Source organism: Cuculus canorus, chromosome 1 (genome assembly GCF_017976375.1).
Source record: "Cuculus canorus isolate bCucCan1 chromosome 1, bCucCan1.pri, whole genome shotgun sequence".
Taxonomy (NCBI): domain Eukaryota; kingdom Metazoa; phylum Chordata; class Aves; order Cuculiformes; family Cuculidae; genus Cuculus; species Cuculus canorus.
In genome coordinates, this window is record NC_071401.1 from 119,790,398 (window position 1) to 119,806,586 (window position 16,189).

Below are 16,189 nucleotides of genomic sequence, written 5' to 3' on the forward strand. Positions count from 1 at the left end.
AGCTCTGTGTCACTTGGCACTTATCAAGAATGTTGATGCACTCCCCACATCCCCAGGATTACAGCATGCGTTGTAGAAGCACGGGGGCAATAGGAGGAGGCAGTGGGGCTTAGACAGTGTTTATCAAAAACTGTGGCACTGATGATAGAAAACACTTTTAATCGCCTTCCAAAGACTGGAGAAACGCAGACTTAACCCTTTCTTTCCTGCTCTGATAGCCAGAGTCCCAAAGCTCTCTTCAGAAATCTGAACCATTGGAGGTGTTGACTATAGTGCTTGGCCTGTCATGGGAAAAATATTGTCGATAGGTGTCCGTGGTTGATTGAAGAAAGCTTGTGTGTAACACTAGTCATGGCCTGTGTGTTCACAGTGTGGGAACCACCTTATTGTCTGTCTGAATCAACCATTTTCTTCCCTCCAACTCTCATAAGGAAACCTTGGAGCCTTCCTGTTCTCCAGCTTGCTGTTCACAGGTTAAACTGGCACAGAGCTTAGTAGTACTGAAGTAGCTCAGGAGGTAGGTGTACATAAGGAATAAGTTATATGTCTTGAATACTAGCTGACAGATCTTAGGAGTCATTGCTCCTTAGGGGAAAAAAAAAATTAAACAGTTTTCTTGGTTTTATTTTTCTCAGTTATTCTAAAAGCCTCTGCATGTGTCTTGTTGTTCGTTGACATCACAAAAGGCTTTTTCATAGGAGCTGTTGCTCCAGTCTTCTGAGTTGCCCCGACTTTGCTGCTCTGTGCATGGCATAGTGGGGCTGTTCTTATGCTGCTGGTGGGAGCTCCACCTGTTCACCAAATCCCTAATCCTAATTAAAATGTTGAGAGTTCCTTGGAGCTGTGCTGGATCTGTGTCAATTTTTAGACTGTTTATCCACAACTAACTACTTTGTCTTTCATCTGTGTTGATAGACTATTTTTTATATTGAGGTGTTGGTTCTGTCCTAGTTCCTGTTGTGTGACTGGGTATGACTTCAGGTATGGTAACTTCTTTCAATAGGAGCATTTGTTAATTGATCTGCTTTTCTGATGCAGTCTTCTTTTTTTTGACCTTGAGGGAGTATTTTACCTGCTTATACTGCAGACAAATTTATGCCTGTCTCTGCTTTCCATCCACCCACCTTCTACTAATGGCCCTCAGTTATGTGAAAAATTAGATGGTCTTTATTTTGAAAAAATCCAAGAGGTACAGGAAGTACATGATGACTATTCAAGAAGAGGATGCTTTTGTTTTTTTGAGTCAGTGCTGAATAATCTTTAGGGATGATGGTATTGCAGATTACTTAGAACTACTCAGTTCAGCAGGGCTGTTCTTATTTATTATGATCCATAATAGCACTGTAAGAAGGCAAATCAATACTACTGGAGGTCTTCATGGCTGAGTTGGATGAGGCTTTGAGCAACCCAGTCCAGTGGAAGGCGGAATGCCCCCTGTCCGTGGCAGGGGGATTGGAATGAGATGATCTTTAAGGTCCCTTCCAATTCAAACCATTGTGTGATTCTATGTATTACTGCATATGGGGTATGTGTGTACTACTATTGATCCCAGCTGTTTCACTGGCGGCAGTGGGAGGTTTGAAGAGAGGTTTAGAATGGAAACTGATTTGTATCTATTAGCTAAGCTTTTTTTGGGTGGCATTTTCAGATGTACATACGCTTTCACTAGATATTACTTCTTGAAGTGTACAATGGCACATAAGCTTTTCTGCCAGTTGCCATAATTTAGGTTTAAGAGCTGCATCACTGATTCAGTCACTGATGTTTTTGGGAGGCTTCCTGATTGTGTATTGGAGATTGCAAATGATACTCTTGCTTTGTTGAGAAGTAACATTTTATAGATAGGATGGCTCCAGACTGTGTTTTAAAACTTTTTTTTGTCAAAGGTAATGTAGCCCTATAGAACAAGAACCTTTTTAATACATAATTGAGATGATCTAATCTTGCTGGAAAAGGGAGGTCCTGCCTGTTTCATTGTTTTCCTTCAGGATTGCTGGACCCCTTGCTAAATTGGCAGGTAAAAAATGCCCTAATAAACAAAACAAATAATCTGCGTAAATGAATTTATAAATGCTAGCGTCGATGCAGGGTAGGGGACCAGACAATGAACGTAGGTGCAAGGAGCTTGGATGGAGAGTAAACTGTCCCTTTTAAGGCAGATGTAGGTATGACAGTACAGATGAGGAAGTCCGTCCTTTTTTACTGGGGTAAAGTGAAAGTCTGAAATAAAGAGGAATGGAGGTTGTCTGGTATAGGGGAACAAAGGAGAAATTAGTGCTCAACTGTGTGGTAATCGAACAGATAGAACTTGTGGCTTTCTTTATATGGCTTTCTTCTTTGAAAGAACTTTCTCTTTTTTTTTTTTTTTTTAAAAAGATGTTCTGTGGTTACTGATGTGTTTCCCCCCTTTTGGTTGTTTCAGGTGGAGGAGTCCCCAAGTGAGAAGCAAATAAAGAAGAGTCCTCTTCGATCTTCAGAAAGAAAACCTGCTAAACTAGTCAGGAGCAGGTCTTTAGAAAAGTCCTTGGACCTGAATGAGAATGAAAATCTTCCAGAGAAGAGCAGTGCCTCAGATAGTGAAGAAGGTAAATCTCTTAACCATTGGGATCCATAAGACAACCTGACTCTGGTGTTCCTATCTCACTCATGGGTCAAGTTAGGGAACTTTCTGATCTTAAACTTGTTTGCTTATCTGTTTCACAGAACTGCAGCAAAAACATCTTTATCTTATTTAGCTCATGGCAAGAAAAAAACAAAAAACTTGTTGGGAGTGTTTAGAATGAAAGGAAATTGTGGTTTTGGTTTTTTTTCCTTTGATGGGTAAAGAGTTGCTAACAGCTTTTAAAAAAAAAAAGTTTGACATTGTAGTGGTGTGTTTTTCACTTCCTATTCTCTCATGGGTATTGAAAATATTTTTCTTCCCTTTGTTTTCATTTCTTGGGAAATGAGGAGAAACATTTCAGATTGTTCTCCAGTTTCTGAAAGATTCCCTCACACTCCCTGGCCCCACTTCATTACACTTCTACTTTCTTAAGACATATGGATTTCATTATTGGTGGAGTAAACTGTGGAACTTGCTGAAAGCCCAGGCAAGACAACTTCCCAGCTTTGAGTGTATGGTGCATATTGTGAATCTGGTCTAAAGATTATAAACCTTAAATGTGTATCACAGAGCAGCTTATACCTTGTTTGCCAACAGAGTTGGAATCTTAGTGGATCCTAACACATCATATGCATTACTTGTGCCTCGTTACCCAGTACAAGATGAGATGAAACCTGGGTACCACAGTAACGTAGAGAATGTAACTTGTCTGTTCTGTGCTTCCTTTCCTTTTCTTACTAGAAGAGAGAAAGGTGTGGCTGTATGTCTTATAGTGGGTTTGGTGTGAGCATTATTGCTATGTCCTGCGGAGACAGTAAGGCCAGAGAGTGCCTTCTACCCAGGCTGGATGACAGCAAGACTTTGTGCTGAGATTTGTGTGTGCCTGTTCTGTGGTTCCACAGCAGTTCCTGACAAGGTCTCACTCTCTAACGTGAGCTTTTCACTTATTGTGGGGAACTTTTCTGTGCCAGAGGGCCGTATTTCAAACAGTTCACTCAAGCTGTGGTGGATATTCTGTTAAATATCATGGACTCTATAAATCCATTTAAGATGAGGTGTACACAAGTTGGATCAGTTACGGAGCTGTATGGTGGTGTGCAAATGAACAGAAAACTCAACAGTGCTTGGTAGCAGCTGAATAGTTCTTTCATATGCAAAGAGAACTTCTATCACCTGTTGATGCAAATTGAACAGTTTAGTTGAGGCCACTTCTTAATTCGGCTGAGAGACTTCACATCTCATCTTTTCAGAGTTGGCAACTGAAGTTGCTTGCAGGTGTCATTATGTTTGAATCACAGAGGTGTCCAGGGAAGCTTTCAAAGTCATGGATTGAACTGGCCACCTGCAATTTTTGATTCTTGCCTTAGGATATACTTTTATATTCAACTAACCTTTTCCTTTGGCTTACCTGCACTGCTACTGTGTTAGCTTTAGTTGAAGTTCAGCTTGATGCATGTCAGGTTGTATAATTTTTGTGAATATATCTACCTGAACAGGCTGTTTATGCCACAGTCTTGCACACTTAACAAGCTTCACAGATTAATTGTTTACTTAATTACAGATGTATCACTTATAGCAGCAGAAATTTTGGTCTTTGGATATTCTGGATATCTTGCAGTTTTCCTATCATCTTGGTACTATGTCTCTCTTCTGCCTTTGGATTTTATTTTTTTATGGCAATGGTCTCTGAAACTGATTGAAAATAGTCCTGTTGCCTTTCATGCTGCTGTTTGCCTGCATGATAGCAGTAAATACTCTGTCATGCCTGCATTGGTGATACTGAATAAATAGAGCATGTTAAACTGGAGATATCTTTTTAGTGTAAAGAGAACTGACTTCATGCTGCTTTTCTTATTTCTCCTCCCTCCCCCAAAACTGGTCCTTTTTATCCAGAGCAGGATTTTCTAGTCCTGCAACGTTAATCTTTTCTCTCAGATTCCCTTCTTCATGCTTAGAGTATTTTTTCTTCTGTTTCTCTGTCTGTTTTCTGTTGCAGTTGCCCTGTACTCTTACAAGGCGAATTCCTTCATGCAAACGAAACTAGCTTTCCTACATGGCAAAGGTTTATCCATGCGATTAATTTCTCATGTGTCCTCTGGCTTATACTCAGGCTGCCCATGGAGGTGTCCTGGCAAATAAGGTGAGCGGCAAGCTCAAGACTGTTGTTCTGCAACTCCAGGTCCATCTGACACCCAAAGCTGGAATGCCAGAGCCGTGGCAATGCTAGTTCCCTTGCCCTAAGCAATTTTCATATTGCTTACTTGGGGGATGGGGGATGTCTTACTGTGCACCACTGGCCTATCAACCTGCATCTTGGTGCTTTCATTCGGTTTTATAAACTGGAGCATAAATCTCAAGCTGTGACAAACTTTTGGCTAAGATAAAAATTAACGTATGTGGTCTTGATACTGAATTTCAGAAAACAAATTTTAGTTTGAGCACAAAGTAAGTATTTCTAAAATAGAGCTAGGAGATTCTGAATTTCTTCCAATGACTTTATGTAGAGTTTTGGGTTTTTTTTTTTCTTCAATGACAATGTTCAGCAGCATAAAATACTTCAAAGAAGGAAAAGGGAAACAGGAAATTAAAAAAATTAAAAAGTAGCTTTTCTGTTATAAAGCTTTACTCTATATGGGGACTTAAATTCCTGATCTCCTTGCATAACTTGACAGACTTACTGTCTTGTTTCTATTTGTATTACTAACCACCTTAAATGTATGGTCTGCAGGACAGCGTAACTGCTTGCACTGTAGTGCTGTGAGAAGGGGATGTAGGTGGCTTGACTTTTCTTGCAGATAGGGATATGTGGGGCAGAAAATGTTTTAAATACAGGATGGTTGAATTTAGTTTAGCCCTGTTCCCCCCATGCCCAAGACAGGAAAATTTGGATATGGAACGTATGTAAGGCAGAGTAGCCCTGTTACCTTGTTGGCACTTCGATCAAAATACCACAAACATGTATTTTTGTTGAGTATGTAACTACAAATTATTTGTTGCTTTGGGGCTTGAAGGACATACATTTGAGTTATCTAAAGGCAAAAGACATAAGGATTTGGTTTTTTTCATCATGTGAACGGGAAAAACCTGGCACTGCCACAATTCTTACTCAGTACCTCCCCAAGTTAACTTTGTACGGTCTTTTAAAGTATAGGAGAACTTTTTGATAATGGTTAAATTATCTTTAAATAGATGATGTCTGGGTCATGTTCACTCTAGGAATTAGCTTTATTGACTTGATTTCAGATGTATCTGGTTAAAGGCTCCTACCTGCATGTTCTTCAAGCAATGTGCAATTTTTCACAATCCTCAGTGACAGAAATCCTCAACAGTGCCAAGATTTGCATGCATCCATTTTTTCCCCTCTCTTGATCCTCCCCCAGCTCTGTGGAGTGGAAAAATCAGCCGTCTTATTAATTTGTTTGATAGCCTCTGCTCTTATCGGTTCAGCTTTCATGATTTGCTTGCAGTGTGTTTAGCTTTGAGCTGTTGGCTGTTAATGGGAATTTTAAGAACAATTTTTTTTCCTGTCTCTTTCCCCCCTGCTCCAGTTTTCTGTCTGTCTTCTCTTGCACTGCAGATGCTTTCAAGCCTCTGCAATCACTATTCCACAATGGTATTATATTCAAACGTTATTTCACAGCTTGCTTTGCAGTGATGAAAGTGACCTTATGAAGTGCTAGGCAATAGTGGAGGAGGAAACAGACTTGCTGTCTTCATGCTGAATCAGGGCACTGTGGGTAATATGTTAACTTCTGGAATTTTGGGTCCCTAAGGATCCTAACCTGAAGTCAGAATAATCTCGTGTTCTCTTATCAGACAGTAGCTCCAATTATTCTATAAATGTATGCAGGCTAAAAGAATTAGTAGTCAATAATTACATACTGCTGAGGGATTGGAACAGCATTAAAAGTTAAGGAGGTAGACTGGTATCTAGATACCTGCGCAAAACATCTTGTTCATAAACAGTACTTCTGAGTCAATTCTAGCTTAAATGCTTGATGTTGCTCTAGTATTAAGATTTAAAAAAAGGCAGGTAAGTTTACCTGTGTGAGTTAAAACAAACAAAACAGTAGACGTGTCCTTGTTTGTAGCAGAGATGAGTGGTTAAAGCTTTCTATTCTTTTCAAATTGTCAACTGTAAACTGTACACTTATTCTTTGCTGTGCTACTGTTTACTGTTGTTCTTTCATCTAGAGTTTCTACAGAAACTCTGAGAAGCCTGAGTGGAAGTGACTTGAAGCTTCCACAAATGTGGAACTCACAGCAACGTTCATGCCTTCCAGACCTATTATCTGAACGATTTCCAGGCTTTCTGGACTCTTAGCATCTAAACCAGCTGATGGGCCAGCGATAGCAGCCCAGTTTCAGCTTGGATTTTCTGAAAATACTGCTTTATGTCATAACACCATTTTTTAAAATGTTGTTTGTTTGTTCCAAGACCTGAAAGGGGTTGTACGTGAAGCCACATTTCTCAGTACTCTTACACACTTGGCAATTCATTGACTATTCCTTATTAGAGATGTGACTAGGTAAAAATATTGTAAGTAATTCAACCTACAGGAAATTCTGTAGTGATCCATGGATGCTTTTGCTTAAGACTCAGTACAAAGAGGACAGCCTTCATGGTTGAAGAGTGAAATATCTCAGTAGCGAGGTCTGCACCTTATGGTGCATAGGCTTTGTGCATATCCTAAGTTACTGTAGCTTCAAATTACCTGACATCAGCAGAGACGTAGTAGCTGTCCTTAGGCATTTCAGGTGAATATAAAATTGTGCCTTAGCTGAGCTTCGCGGGGGGAAAAGGTAACTTTTATTATCTTGTATTTGTTAAGATGTACACAAATACCTGTCAAAGCTTATCTTATGTGTTGTGACTTGATGATGTGTATGAGTCTTTGTATTTTTTTTCTTTGGTAGCAGATTCCTTGGGCCTGTCAAGGTCCAACTAAGTAAGACTTAACCAGAGTAACAAGGTTTAAATTACCTGGTATCTAACTGTATGCATGTTAGCTGATACGCAGTAGGCAAAGGGGTTGTCAACATCAATATCTGAAGCTTCCTGTGTATTGGCAAAGAGGAAGTGGTGAATGCAGTCTGAAAGGAGAAGTGGGGAATGCAATCTGTAGTGTTGGGGCCTTATAATCTGAGGCTGAACCTATAGTTCACTCAGAGTACGTTTTGATGGTGTTAGCCTCAGCTCTGAGAGGAAATATGGTGAAACCCCAGGCTTTTTGCAGGATGATTCAGCACAGCAGAATCTGTATTCCAGCAAGTAATGAGTTAGTTGGTTCAATGGGCTTCTTAATGTGTGCTTGCTTTCTGTCCCACCTCACATAAGCAGAATATGATGTAGGGGAAGGAAGTCAATCTCTTGTGCAAACACAGAAATTGTGTTTGTAGGGCCGGTTAGCTCAGTTGGTTAGAGCGTGGTGCTAATAACGCCAAGGTCGCGGGTTCGATCCCCGTACGGGCCAGTAGTTTTCGTACCCTTGAGCTGGATTACAGTGAGGAAGGGACTGAGTGCCTACGGGTTAAAATCAGAGGAGCCCACAAGAAGGCAGACATTGTGATGGGAGTCTGCTACAGACCACCCAGCCAAGAAGCAGCTGATGAGCTCTTCTATAAACAGCTGGGGATAGTGTCTAGATCTCTACCACTTGTCCTCGTGGGTGACTTCAATCTTCCGGGTTCCTGGAGTGCATGGAAGACAACTTCCTCACACAACTGGTTAGTGAACCAACAAGGGAGGGTGCCCTCCTTGACCTGCTGTTTGTGAATAGAGAAGGTCTTGTGGGGGATGTGACGGTTGGAGGACGCCTGAGACTAAGCGATTATGAGATGATAGGGTTTTCAGTTCTAGGTGGGATAAAGAAGGGGATCAGCAAAACAGTCACATAAAACTTCCAGAGGGCAGACTTTGGCCTGTTCAGAAGGTTGGTTGGCAAAGTCCCATGGGAGACAGTCCTTCAGGGCAAGGGAGCCCACGAGTGCTGGGCGCTCTTCAAAAATGAAATCCTAGCAGCTCAGGAGCAAGCCATCCCTGTGTTCCAGAAAAGGAGCCAGCGGGGCAAAAAGACAGCTTGGTTGAGCAGGGAGATCTTGAGATGCATCAAAGAGAAGAAGGTCTATGAGCTTTGGAGGAAGGGGCAGGCGTCTTGGGTGGACTACAGGGAGGAAGTGAGAAAAATCAGGAGGGCTAAGGCCCAACTAGAAATCAAATTGGCCAAGTCTGTGAAAGATATATCTTTCTACAAATACATTAACAAGAAAAGGAGGACTAGGGAGAATATTCCTCCGTATTGGATGCAGAAGGAACAACAATGACAGGGAATAAGAACAAGGCTGAGGTACTTAATGCCTTCTTTGCTTCAGTCTTTAATAGCAACGAAAGTTGTTCCCTCTGTGTACAAACCCAGGAGTTAGAGGAGCAGAATGAGGCTCTCATGATCCAAGAGGAGGCAGTTAGAGACTTCCTTGCCCAGCTAGAACACCTACAAGTCTATGGGGCCAGATGGGATCCACCCAAAAGTATTGAAGGAGCTGGCGGATGTCCTTTCCAAACCCCTTTCTGTCATCTTCCAGTGGCCCTGGCTGACTGGGGAAGTTCCACTGGACTGGAGGCTGGCTGATGTTGTGCCCATCTACAAGAAAGGTTGCAGGGAGGATCTGGGGAACTACAGGCCTGTCAGTCTGACCTCAGTGCCGGGGAAAGTCATTGAACAGGTAATCTTGAGTGCTATCATGAAGCACATGCAAGACAACTGGGTGATCAGGCCCAGTCAACATGGGTTTACAAAAGGCAGGTCTTGCCAAACTAACCTGATCGCCTTCTATGACAAAATGATTCGACTACTGCATGGGGGAAAGGCTGTGGATGTAGTCTTCTTGGACTTCGGTAAAGCCTTTGACACATTTCCTCACAGCATTCTGCTTCAGAAACTGTCTGCCTCAGGCCTGGACAGGCACACACTCTCCTGGCCTGGCGCAGAGAGTGGTGGTAAATGGAGTTAACTCCAGCTGGAGGCCAGTCACAAGTGGCGTTCCTCAGGGCTCGGTACTGGGTCCAGCCCTGTTCAATGTCTTTATCAATGACCTGGATGAAGGCATTGAGTGCACCCTCAGCAAGTTTGCAGATGACACTAAGCTGGGAGGAAGTGTGGATCTGCTGGAGGGTAGGGAGGCTCTGCAAAGGGATCTGAACAGGCTGGACTGCTGGGCCAAGGCCAATGGCGTGAGGTTCAACAAGGCCAAATGCCGGGTCCTGCACTTGGGGCACAACAACCCTATGCAGTGCTACAGACTGGGGGAAGAATGGCTGGAGAACTGTACAGAGGAGAAGGACCTGGGGGTAATGGTTGACAGCCGACTGAATATGAGCCAGCAGTGTGCCCAGGTGGCCAAGAAGGCCAATGGCATCTTGGCTTGTATCAAACGGTGTGACCAGCAGGTCCAGGGAGGTTATTCTCCCTCTGTACTCAGCACTGGTGATACTGCAGCTTGAGTACTGTGTTCAGTTCTGGGCCCCTCACCACAAGAAGGATGTTGAGGCTCTGGAGCGTGTCCAGAGAAGAGCAGTGAAGCTGGTGAGGGGGCTGGAGAACAAGTCTTACGAGGAGCGGCTAAGAGAGTTGGGGTTGTTTAGCCTGGAGAAGAGGAGGCTGAGGGGAGACCTCATTGCTCTCTACAACTACCTGAAAGGAGGTTGTGGAGAGGAGGGAGCTGGCTTGTTCTCCCAAGTGACAGGGGACTAGACGAGGGGGAATGGCCTGAAGCTCCACAAGGGGACGTTCAGGCTGGATATCAGAAAAAAAATTCTTCACAGAAAGAGTCATCAGGCACTGGAACAGGCTGCCCGGGGAGGTGGTCGAGTCGCCTTCCCTGGAGGCGTTCGAGGAACGGGTGGATGAAGTGCTTAGGGACATGGTTTAAGGGAGCGTTAGGAAGGGTTGGACTCGATGATCCAATGGGTCCTATCCAACCTGATGATTCCATGATTCAATGGCACTTGTGCTTCACTATTTGGGTCCTACATTGAAACCTAATTAGGTCGAAGAGAACTTCTTTAGAGGCAGATTTGTAGCAGGGACTTCTAGCAAGCTAGAATCAGCACTAGAGCCTGAGCCTGCTCAGAATCAGAACTGGATTTCGCTGGGGACTGTTGTGGTGTTCAGTTCCTGCATTTGCATTTATCTATACTGACTGCTACCAAGGTTATAGTGCTGTAACCTTAGCCTGTAGGCAGCTTGTGAACTATAGCTTGATTTAGGGTACCTTTGCATTGGTGGCTGGCACTGACCTTTGCTATCTCAGAGCATTTTTACCAGTCGATGTTAGGCATCAACTACATCTGACGCCAATGTATGTCTTTCTTCCACAAGATTTGCTTTTAGGCTTTCTGTTTCATTCAGTGTTGGGGATAGGTAGGCTTTTTTTGTTTTTGGAGGGTGTGGGTGGTGGGGAGGAGTTGGTAGTTATAGCTTAGGATGAACTTGTTTCTAAAGCATAAGCAGATTGAGTTGGGGTTGGAATAGGAAACTGCTTGCCCTCCAGGATTATAATTCTGTCCCTTATCTCTTGCAAGAATGGCTGAGACAACCACAAAGCTGAGTCATGCCAGCAACCAACAAGAAGCAGAAATAGCAAAGATCAGTGCTGCAGCAGCCACAGAATGTTGCCGAGGCGCATGTTGGTGGTTTTGAAGTAGGCGATGGTGGTTAAGCATCTTGGTGTGCTTTTCAGGACTGCAAAATGGAGTAGAGTACCTCCTGGATTCCTCCCTCCATTTATAGGAGGAACAGTCTGAGCAACTGCTCAGGAGTCTGTGCCTGGTCTCTTACTGTGGACACTATCAGCATAACAGATGTTAAAAGCAGAATTCTGAAACTAGCCACGAGTAAGAAGAAAGCTAGTATGAGTTCACTGTCCTGCTTGCTGTGCATGTCTCTTGTACAATAGGCACATATATTAATGAAGATTATGCTAGCTTTTTGTCTTCCCCAGTGTTTTCTGTAGAATTAGTAGAATACTGAAGGCAAAACTAAAGGGATGTGACCTGGTGATGTTGATTTCTCAATTTATATTTGCACAGGGAAATGGGGGAGGAAGGGGAGACCAGGAAATCAACTCTGGACTTTGCTCCTGATGATAATCTAACCACCAAATCATGTGGTGCTGTCACTACTACGTTTCTGAGAGTGAGAAACAAATGCTGATGCAAGCTTGGAAAGGATGTGAGCTGTAATAAAGCTTAGAATAATATGAAGTTTCTTTATAATATATTCTTCCATAATACTGTTCTTAATCTGATCTCTCTGCATTTCTTTCCTTAGGAGTAAAGGAGACTGTCTCTGAGAATGATCTGTATGGGAGAATTTTTATAAACAGAGTTTTCCACATCACTGCAGACAAGATGTTTGAAATCCTTTTCACCAATTCTCACTTCATGCAGAGGTTTCTCAATTCCAGGAGTATAGTAGGTAATATACTCTTCTGCCTTCTATCCATGTTGCAAACTATCCTGAAAATTTCAGCGTCTGAGAAATGTTAAATATGGCTAAGTTGAATTTTAAATTTCTTCTTGCTTTAAAGGAATTTTGAAGCTTTAAAACTCAGTTATGAGAGAGGGTATTTAAAGCTAGCCTATTGTTTCTGTAGGTCAGTCACATTTTGGAGTAAAAAGCTCATTTCAGTGCACCACAAACCCATACCTTAATGCCTGAATTTTGGGTAGGCTATTAACTTGATGCATTCTGTGGGGTATTTCTGATTACATTGTGTCCCCTGAATAGTGAAATGTGTGTAGCTGGCACACAGGCAAAATCATTGCATCCTCCTAAATGAGACTTGCAGGCTTTAATTTTCTGGATGAGTAAATTTTATTCACTGAGATCATAAGAACAGCAAATTAAGTCAAAAAGGGTGATACTTATTCAGTGTCAGCTTGGAAGGCAAAGTGGCAAAAGCTTTTGATAATGCTAAGTGAATCTATTCAACTTTAAGCAGATGGGAAATGACCTATTTTCATTTAATTGCTTACTCTTATCCCCACCCTCAAGTCTCTTACAGTAGACTGGGGTTTAGCTACTTAGTGCCCCACCTTTGTTCATCAGTGAACTACAATTTTTCCTTTTCCTGAAAAAAAACCCACAACCATTTGGGATCAGTTTTCTGTCTCTTCCTACCACTGTTCTTAAACTGTTAAGATGTGAAAGGGCAGAGGTAATGACTTCTAGGTAATCTGTATGTGAGGTTTTGCATAATTTCTCATCTAGATGCTGTATCAACCCCTTGGAATAGAGATTCCAATGGCAATCAGTTGAGGACTTTGACGTACACTGTAACAATTAACAATCCACTTTGTGGAAAGTTCACAACTGCAACTGAAAAGCAGGTATTGTGTGTGTGTTTGTGTGTCTGACGCTCTTTAAAGCAAGAGAGAGATCAACTCTACAGTTTGTCGGAGATCTGACCATGGATTACTGTTCAGTGAGCTAAATGTGGGTCTGCTGCTTAAATGTAGCATCTTAAGGGTAGCCTGCTGCATCTCTCGCCAAATGCTGATGAAATCAGAGGCTTTCTACCCATACAGATGGCTGTAAATTTCTCCCACAAAGTCTGTAGAGAAAAGTGTTAACTTTTATGAATTGGAGATGAAAAGATGCAATGAAATGCTTTTGGTGTCTACTTCTGGGCTCCCTAGTACAAAAGAAATGGAAAGAGACGAGTAAAGGGCCAGTCGCTAAGATGACTGAGGGACTGGAGCATCGCGTATGAGAAATGGCTGGAACTCTTCAGCCTGGAAAAGAGAAGGCTCATATATATATGAGAGTGCAAAGACCATCAGGCTGGGTCTTCACTATCAAAAGCCACACCTTTTGGTGTCACCCAGTGACAGGAGCAGAGGCAGTGGGCATGAACTGAAACAGAAGTAGTTCCCTCTGAATATCGAGAAACAGTTTTTGGTTTTTTTTTTTTTACTATGAGGGTGTTGGAGCACTGGAACAGGTTGTCCCTAGAGAGTGTGGAGTCTCCTTCCTTGGAGACACTGGAAAGCCATCTAAGACATAGTCCTGGGCAACCAGCTTTAGATGACCCTCACTGAGCAGAGTTCTCGCACAAGATGACCACTAGAGGTGCCTTCCGGTCTATAATTCTGCTTTGGGAAAGGTGTCGTAGGCCAGTCTCAAAGAGCTGTGGTGGTGAGTCAGTGCCCAGCCTTGCGTCTGGTACCTGAAACAGCAATAAAGAAATACTACTGTTACCTGTGTTGGCTCCAGTAGGAGGCATCTTCTTTCCCTACTCCATCTATACTTGCCATTCTTAACTGTTTTTTTGGGGGGTGAGGGTGGGATGGGTAGTGTTTTGGGTTTTATTTTGAAATTGTATTTTTTTCTGGCTTTCTCTATACTCTCGTGCATATAGAATTGATCTAGCCCAAGGAATTCAGGCCAAAGGGAAAAAAAATCAGATGCCATGAATATATCCTTATTTTTATTTTCTTTTATGGTAGATCCTGCATAAGCAGAGCCAGAAAGGTCAGTCTTATCAGGTGGATGCTGAAGTACTGACCCATGATGTCCCCTACCATGATTATTTTTACACTGTGAACAGATACTGTATAAGCCGCACATCAAGTCACAAGTGTCGATTACGGTGAGCCGGAGTGATGCACAGTGGGAGGGGAGAAGCCAAAGCACCTGTATTATGGGTTGACAAACTGTGCTTATCAAGAGATCTGCCAACAGCTTAGAGAAGGTCAGCTTCTCTTGAAGCTGGTGATCTCTTTTGAAAAATAAGCTTTGTTTATCTTGTCACGTGTGTTCTGTATTTGGATCTCACTAATTCAGTGAGATACGAACTCTTCTGTTGACTCTGGGATGCTTTACTTTTATCCGAGAGTGAACTGGGTTCTGACCAGCTTTGTGTTTTTGACTGCAGCTGTGGAATGGGATAAATTGGAACTACCTGAGATGCTTTATTACAAAGTTTCCTAGATGTCCTTGCTGTGGCCTCACAGAGGAGGATGGCTTCACAGGAAAGTGTAGGGAAAATGGAAGATGCCTAGCTTTGCAGGGAGGATACTCAAGTGAATCAGACTTCATTATTAAACTCTGCCTAGATAGGGGAGTTTCCCTTTCTTCTGCCATTTGTTGAAAACGTCTGAAGTGATCGAATTCCATGTTCACTACTTTTGTGTGGCTTTGACTATGTCATCCTTGGTAGTTTTTGTGCTGTCTTTAGTAAGACCTTTTATCTCAAACTTCGTCAGTACCCAGGAAAGGCAAGCAAGGCTGGATTTTATTTTGGCTTATCTCAGGCTGTTAAAGTGCTGAAGACTCCCTCTCTACTGGGAGGAGAAGGGAAGAAAGCTCCTTGAACAACTGTTCTGGATGATTTTTGAGTGAGTCATTCTTCCTCTTTGAAGGCTATATTTGTTTTATTTGAGACACATGGCAACCCTAGGTTTCAAAATGGTGCATAGAGCATGCATGTATAGAACAGAAGGTGCTTGATGATGTTACAGCTGGTATTTAAAATGGCTCCAAAACTATTTGAAAGATGCTGTTTTGTTAGATTAGAAACACAGTGGGCTTACACTAACTTGGATGATTATTTGAAAGTGTCGGAAAAAGTGTGTTCTAGAATGGTCAGTGTTTTTGGCTTAAACAAATCAAAATCACAGGCTATCCTTTTGTCCTTTATGAAGAGCTTTGAGATTGGTTTAGTTGTTAGAAGCAGCCCTCTGAAAGATTGCACTCCACTTCAATTCTGGAAGCACTGTTGATTAGCTTGACCTGGGGGATGCAAGGCTGGAATGTCACTTCCCCTTTGTCATGCTCGTAGAAAGACAGATTTTAATTTCTGTCAACTCAGGGTAGTAGGTATCTGAGCACTTGGTGCATGAGTGGTGATAATGAATTTCGCCTGCTGCCGTTGCGGTGCACATGTAATAAATCATGTAAAAAGCAGTGTTTTACTCCTGCAGAGTAAAAAGCAGGACTTTATGATCTGAAAGGCTGAAGAGTATTTTAATTGTATGTTAAAATGAGAGCAGAAATTCTGTTAGTCTGAGTCTATAGGAAAAATTTTAATGTTTCCCATAATTTGGACATTTGAATCTCCTGAAACTTTAGCTAGATAACGTTGTCTTTGCCGCTGTCTGTCTCCTGCCTTGCTTCAGTGCAAGTGCTGCCTAGGTGGAGAGCCAAGGCAATTCTGTTGATACCTCAGACTATGGACATAAGCTAGAGGCCTGCTTCTGATAAGAGATTTCTGCTATCACTGTGCTACCTGAGAGCGCTCTTTCACTATTGTATTCTGTTTATTAGGGTTTCTGCAGAAGTAAAGTATAAAAAACAGCCCTGGGGCCTTGTCAAGTCTGTAATTGAGAAGAATACCTGGGGAGGAATACAGGAAAACTTCAAACAACTTGGTGAGGCATTTTCTCCTTTGGTAGACTAAGGAGGCTACATTTCCTATGTATGTTATCATGTCAGCCAAACTTTATTTCCTAAACATTGCTTTGAAGAGAAGGCAACACCAAAGGAATCTCCAGGTCAGAAGTTCCTGTCATCAATATATCTGCCA

General features: G+C 42.3%; 1 protein-coding gene and 1 non-coding gene across 7 annotated transcripts in view; both read left to right on the top strand.

Annotated features, from left to right (window-relative positions):
- GRAMD1C (GRAM domain containing 1C) overlaps positions 1 to 16,189 on the top strand; it is a 58,481-nt gene that overhangs the window by 36,392 nt on the left and 5,900 nt on the right. For all 6 annotated transcript variants that reach the window (XM_054088856.1, XM_054088836.1, XM_054088846.1 and 3 more), the window contains 5 exons: positions 2,423 to 2,585; positions 11,932 to 12,078; positions 12,874 to 12,992; positions 14,112 to 14,254; positions 15,931 to 16,034. In XM_054088856.1, coding sequence (XP_053944831.1) covers positions 2,423 to 2,585; positions 11,932 to 12,078; positions 12,874 to 12,992; positions 14,112 to 14,254; positions 15,931 to 16,034 — 676 coding nt within the window. The remainder of the gene's footprint in view (positions 1 to 2,422; positions 2,586 to 11,931; positions 12,079 to 12,873; positions 12,993 to 14,111; positions 14,255 to 15,930; positions 16,035 to 16,189) is intronic.
- TRNAI-AAU (transfer RNA isoleucine (anticodon AAU)) lies at positions 8,003 to 8,076 on the top strand. The gene has a single exon. It is a non-coding gene; the product is annotated as a tRNA-Ile (tRNA).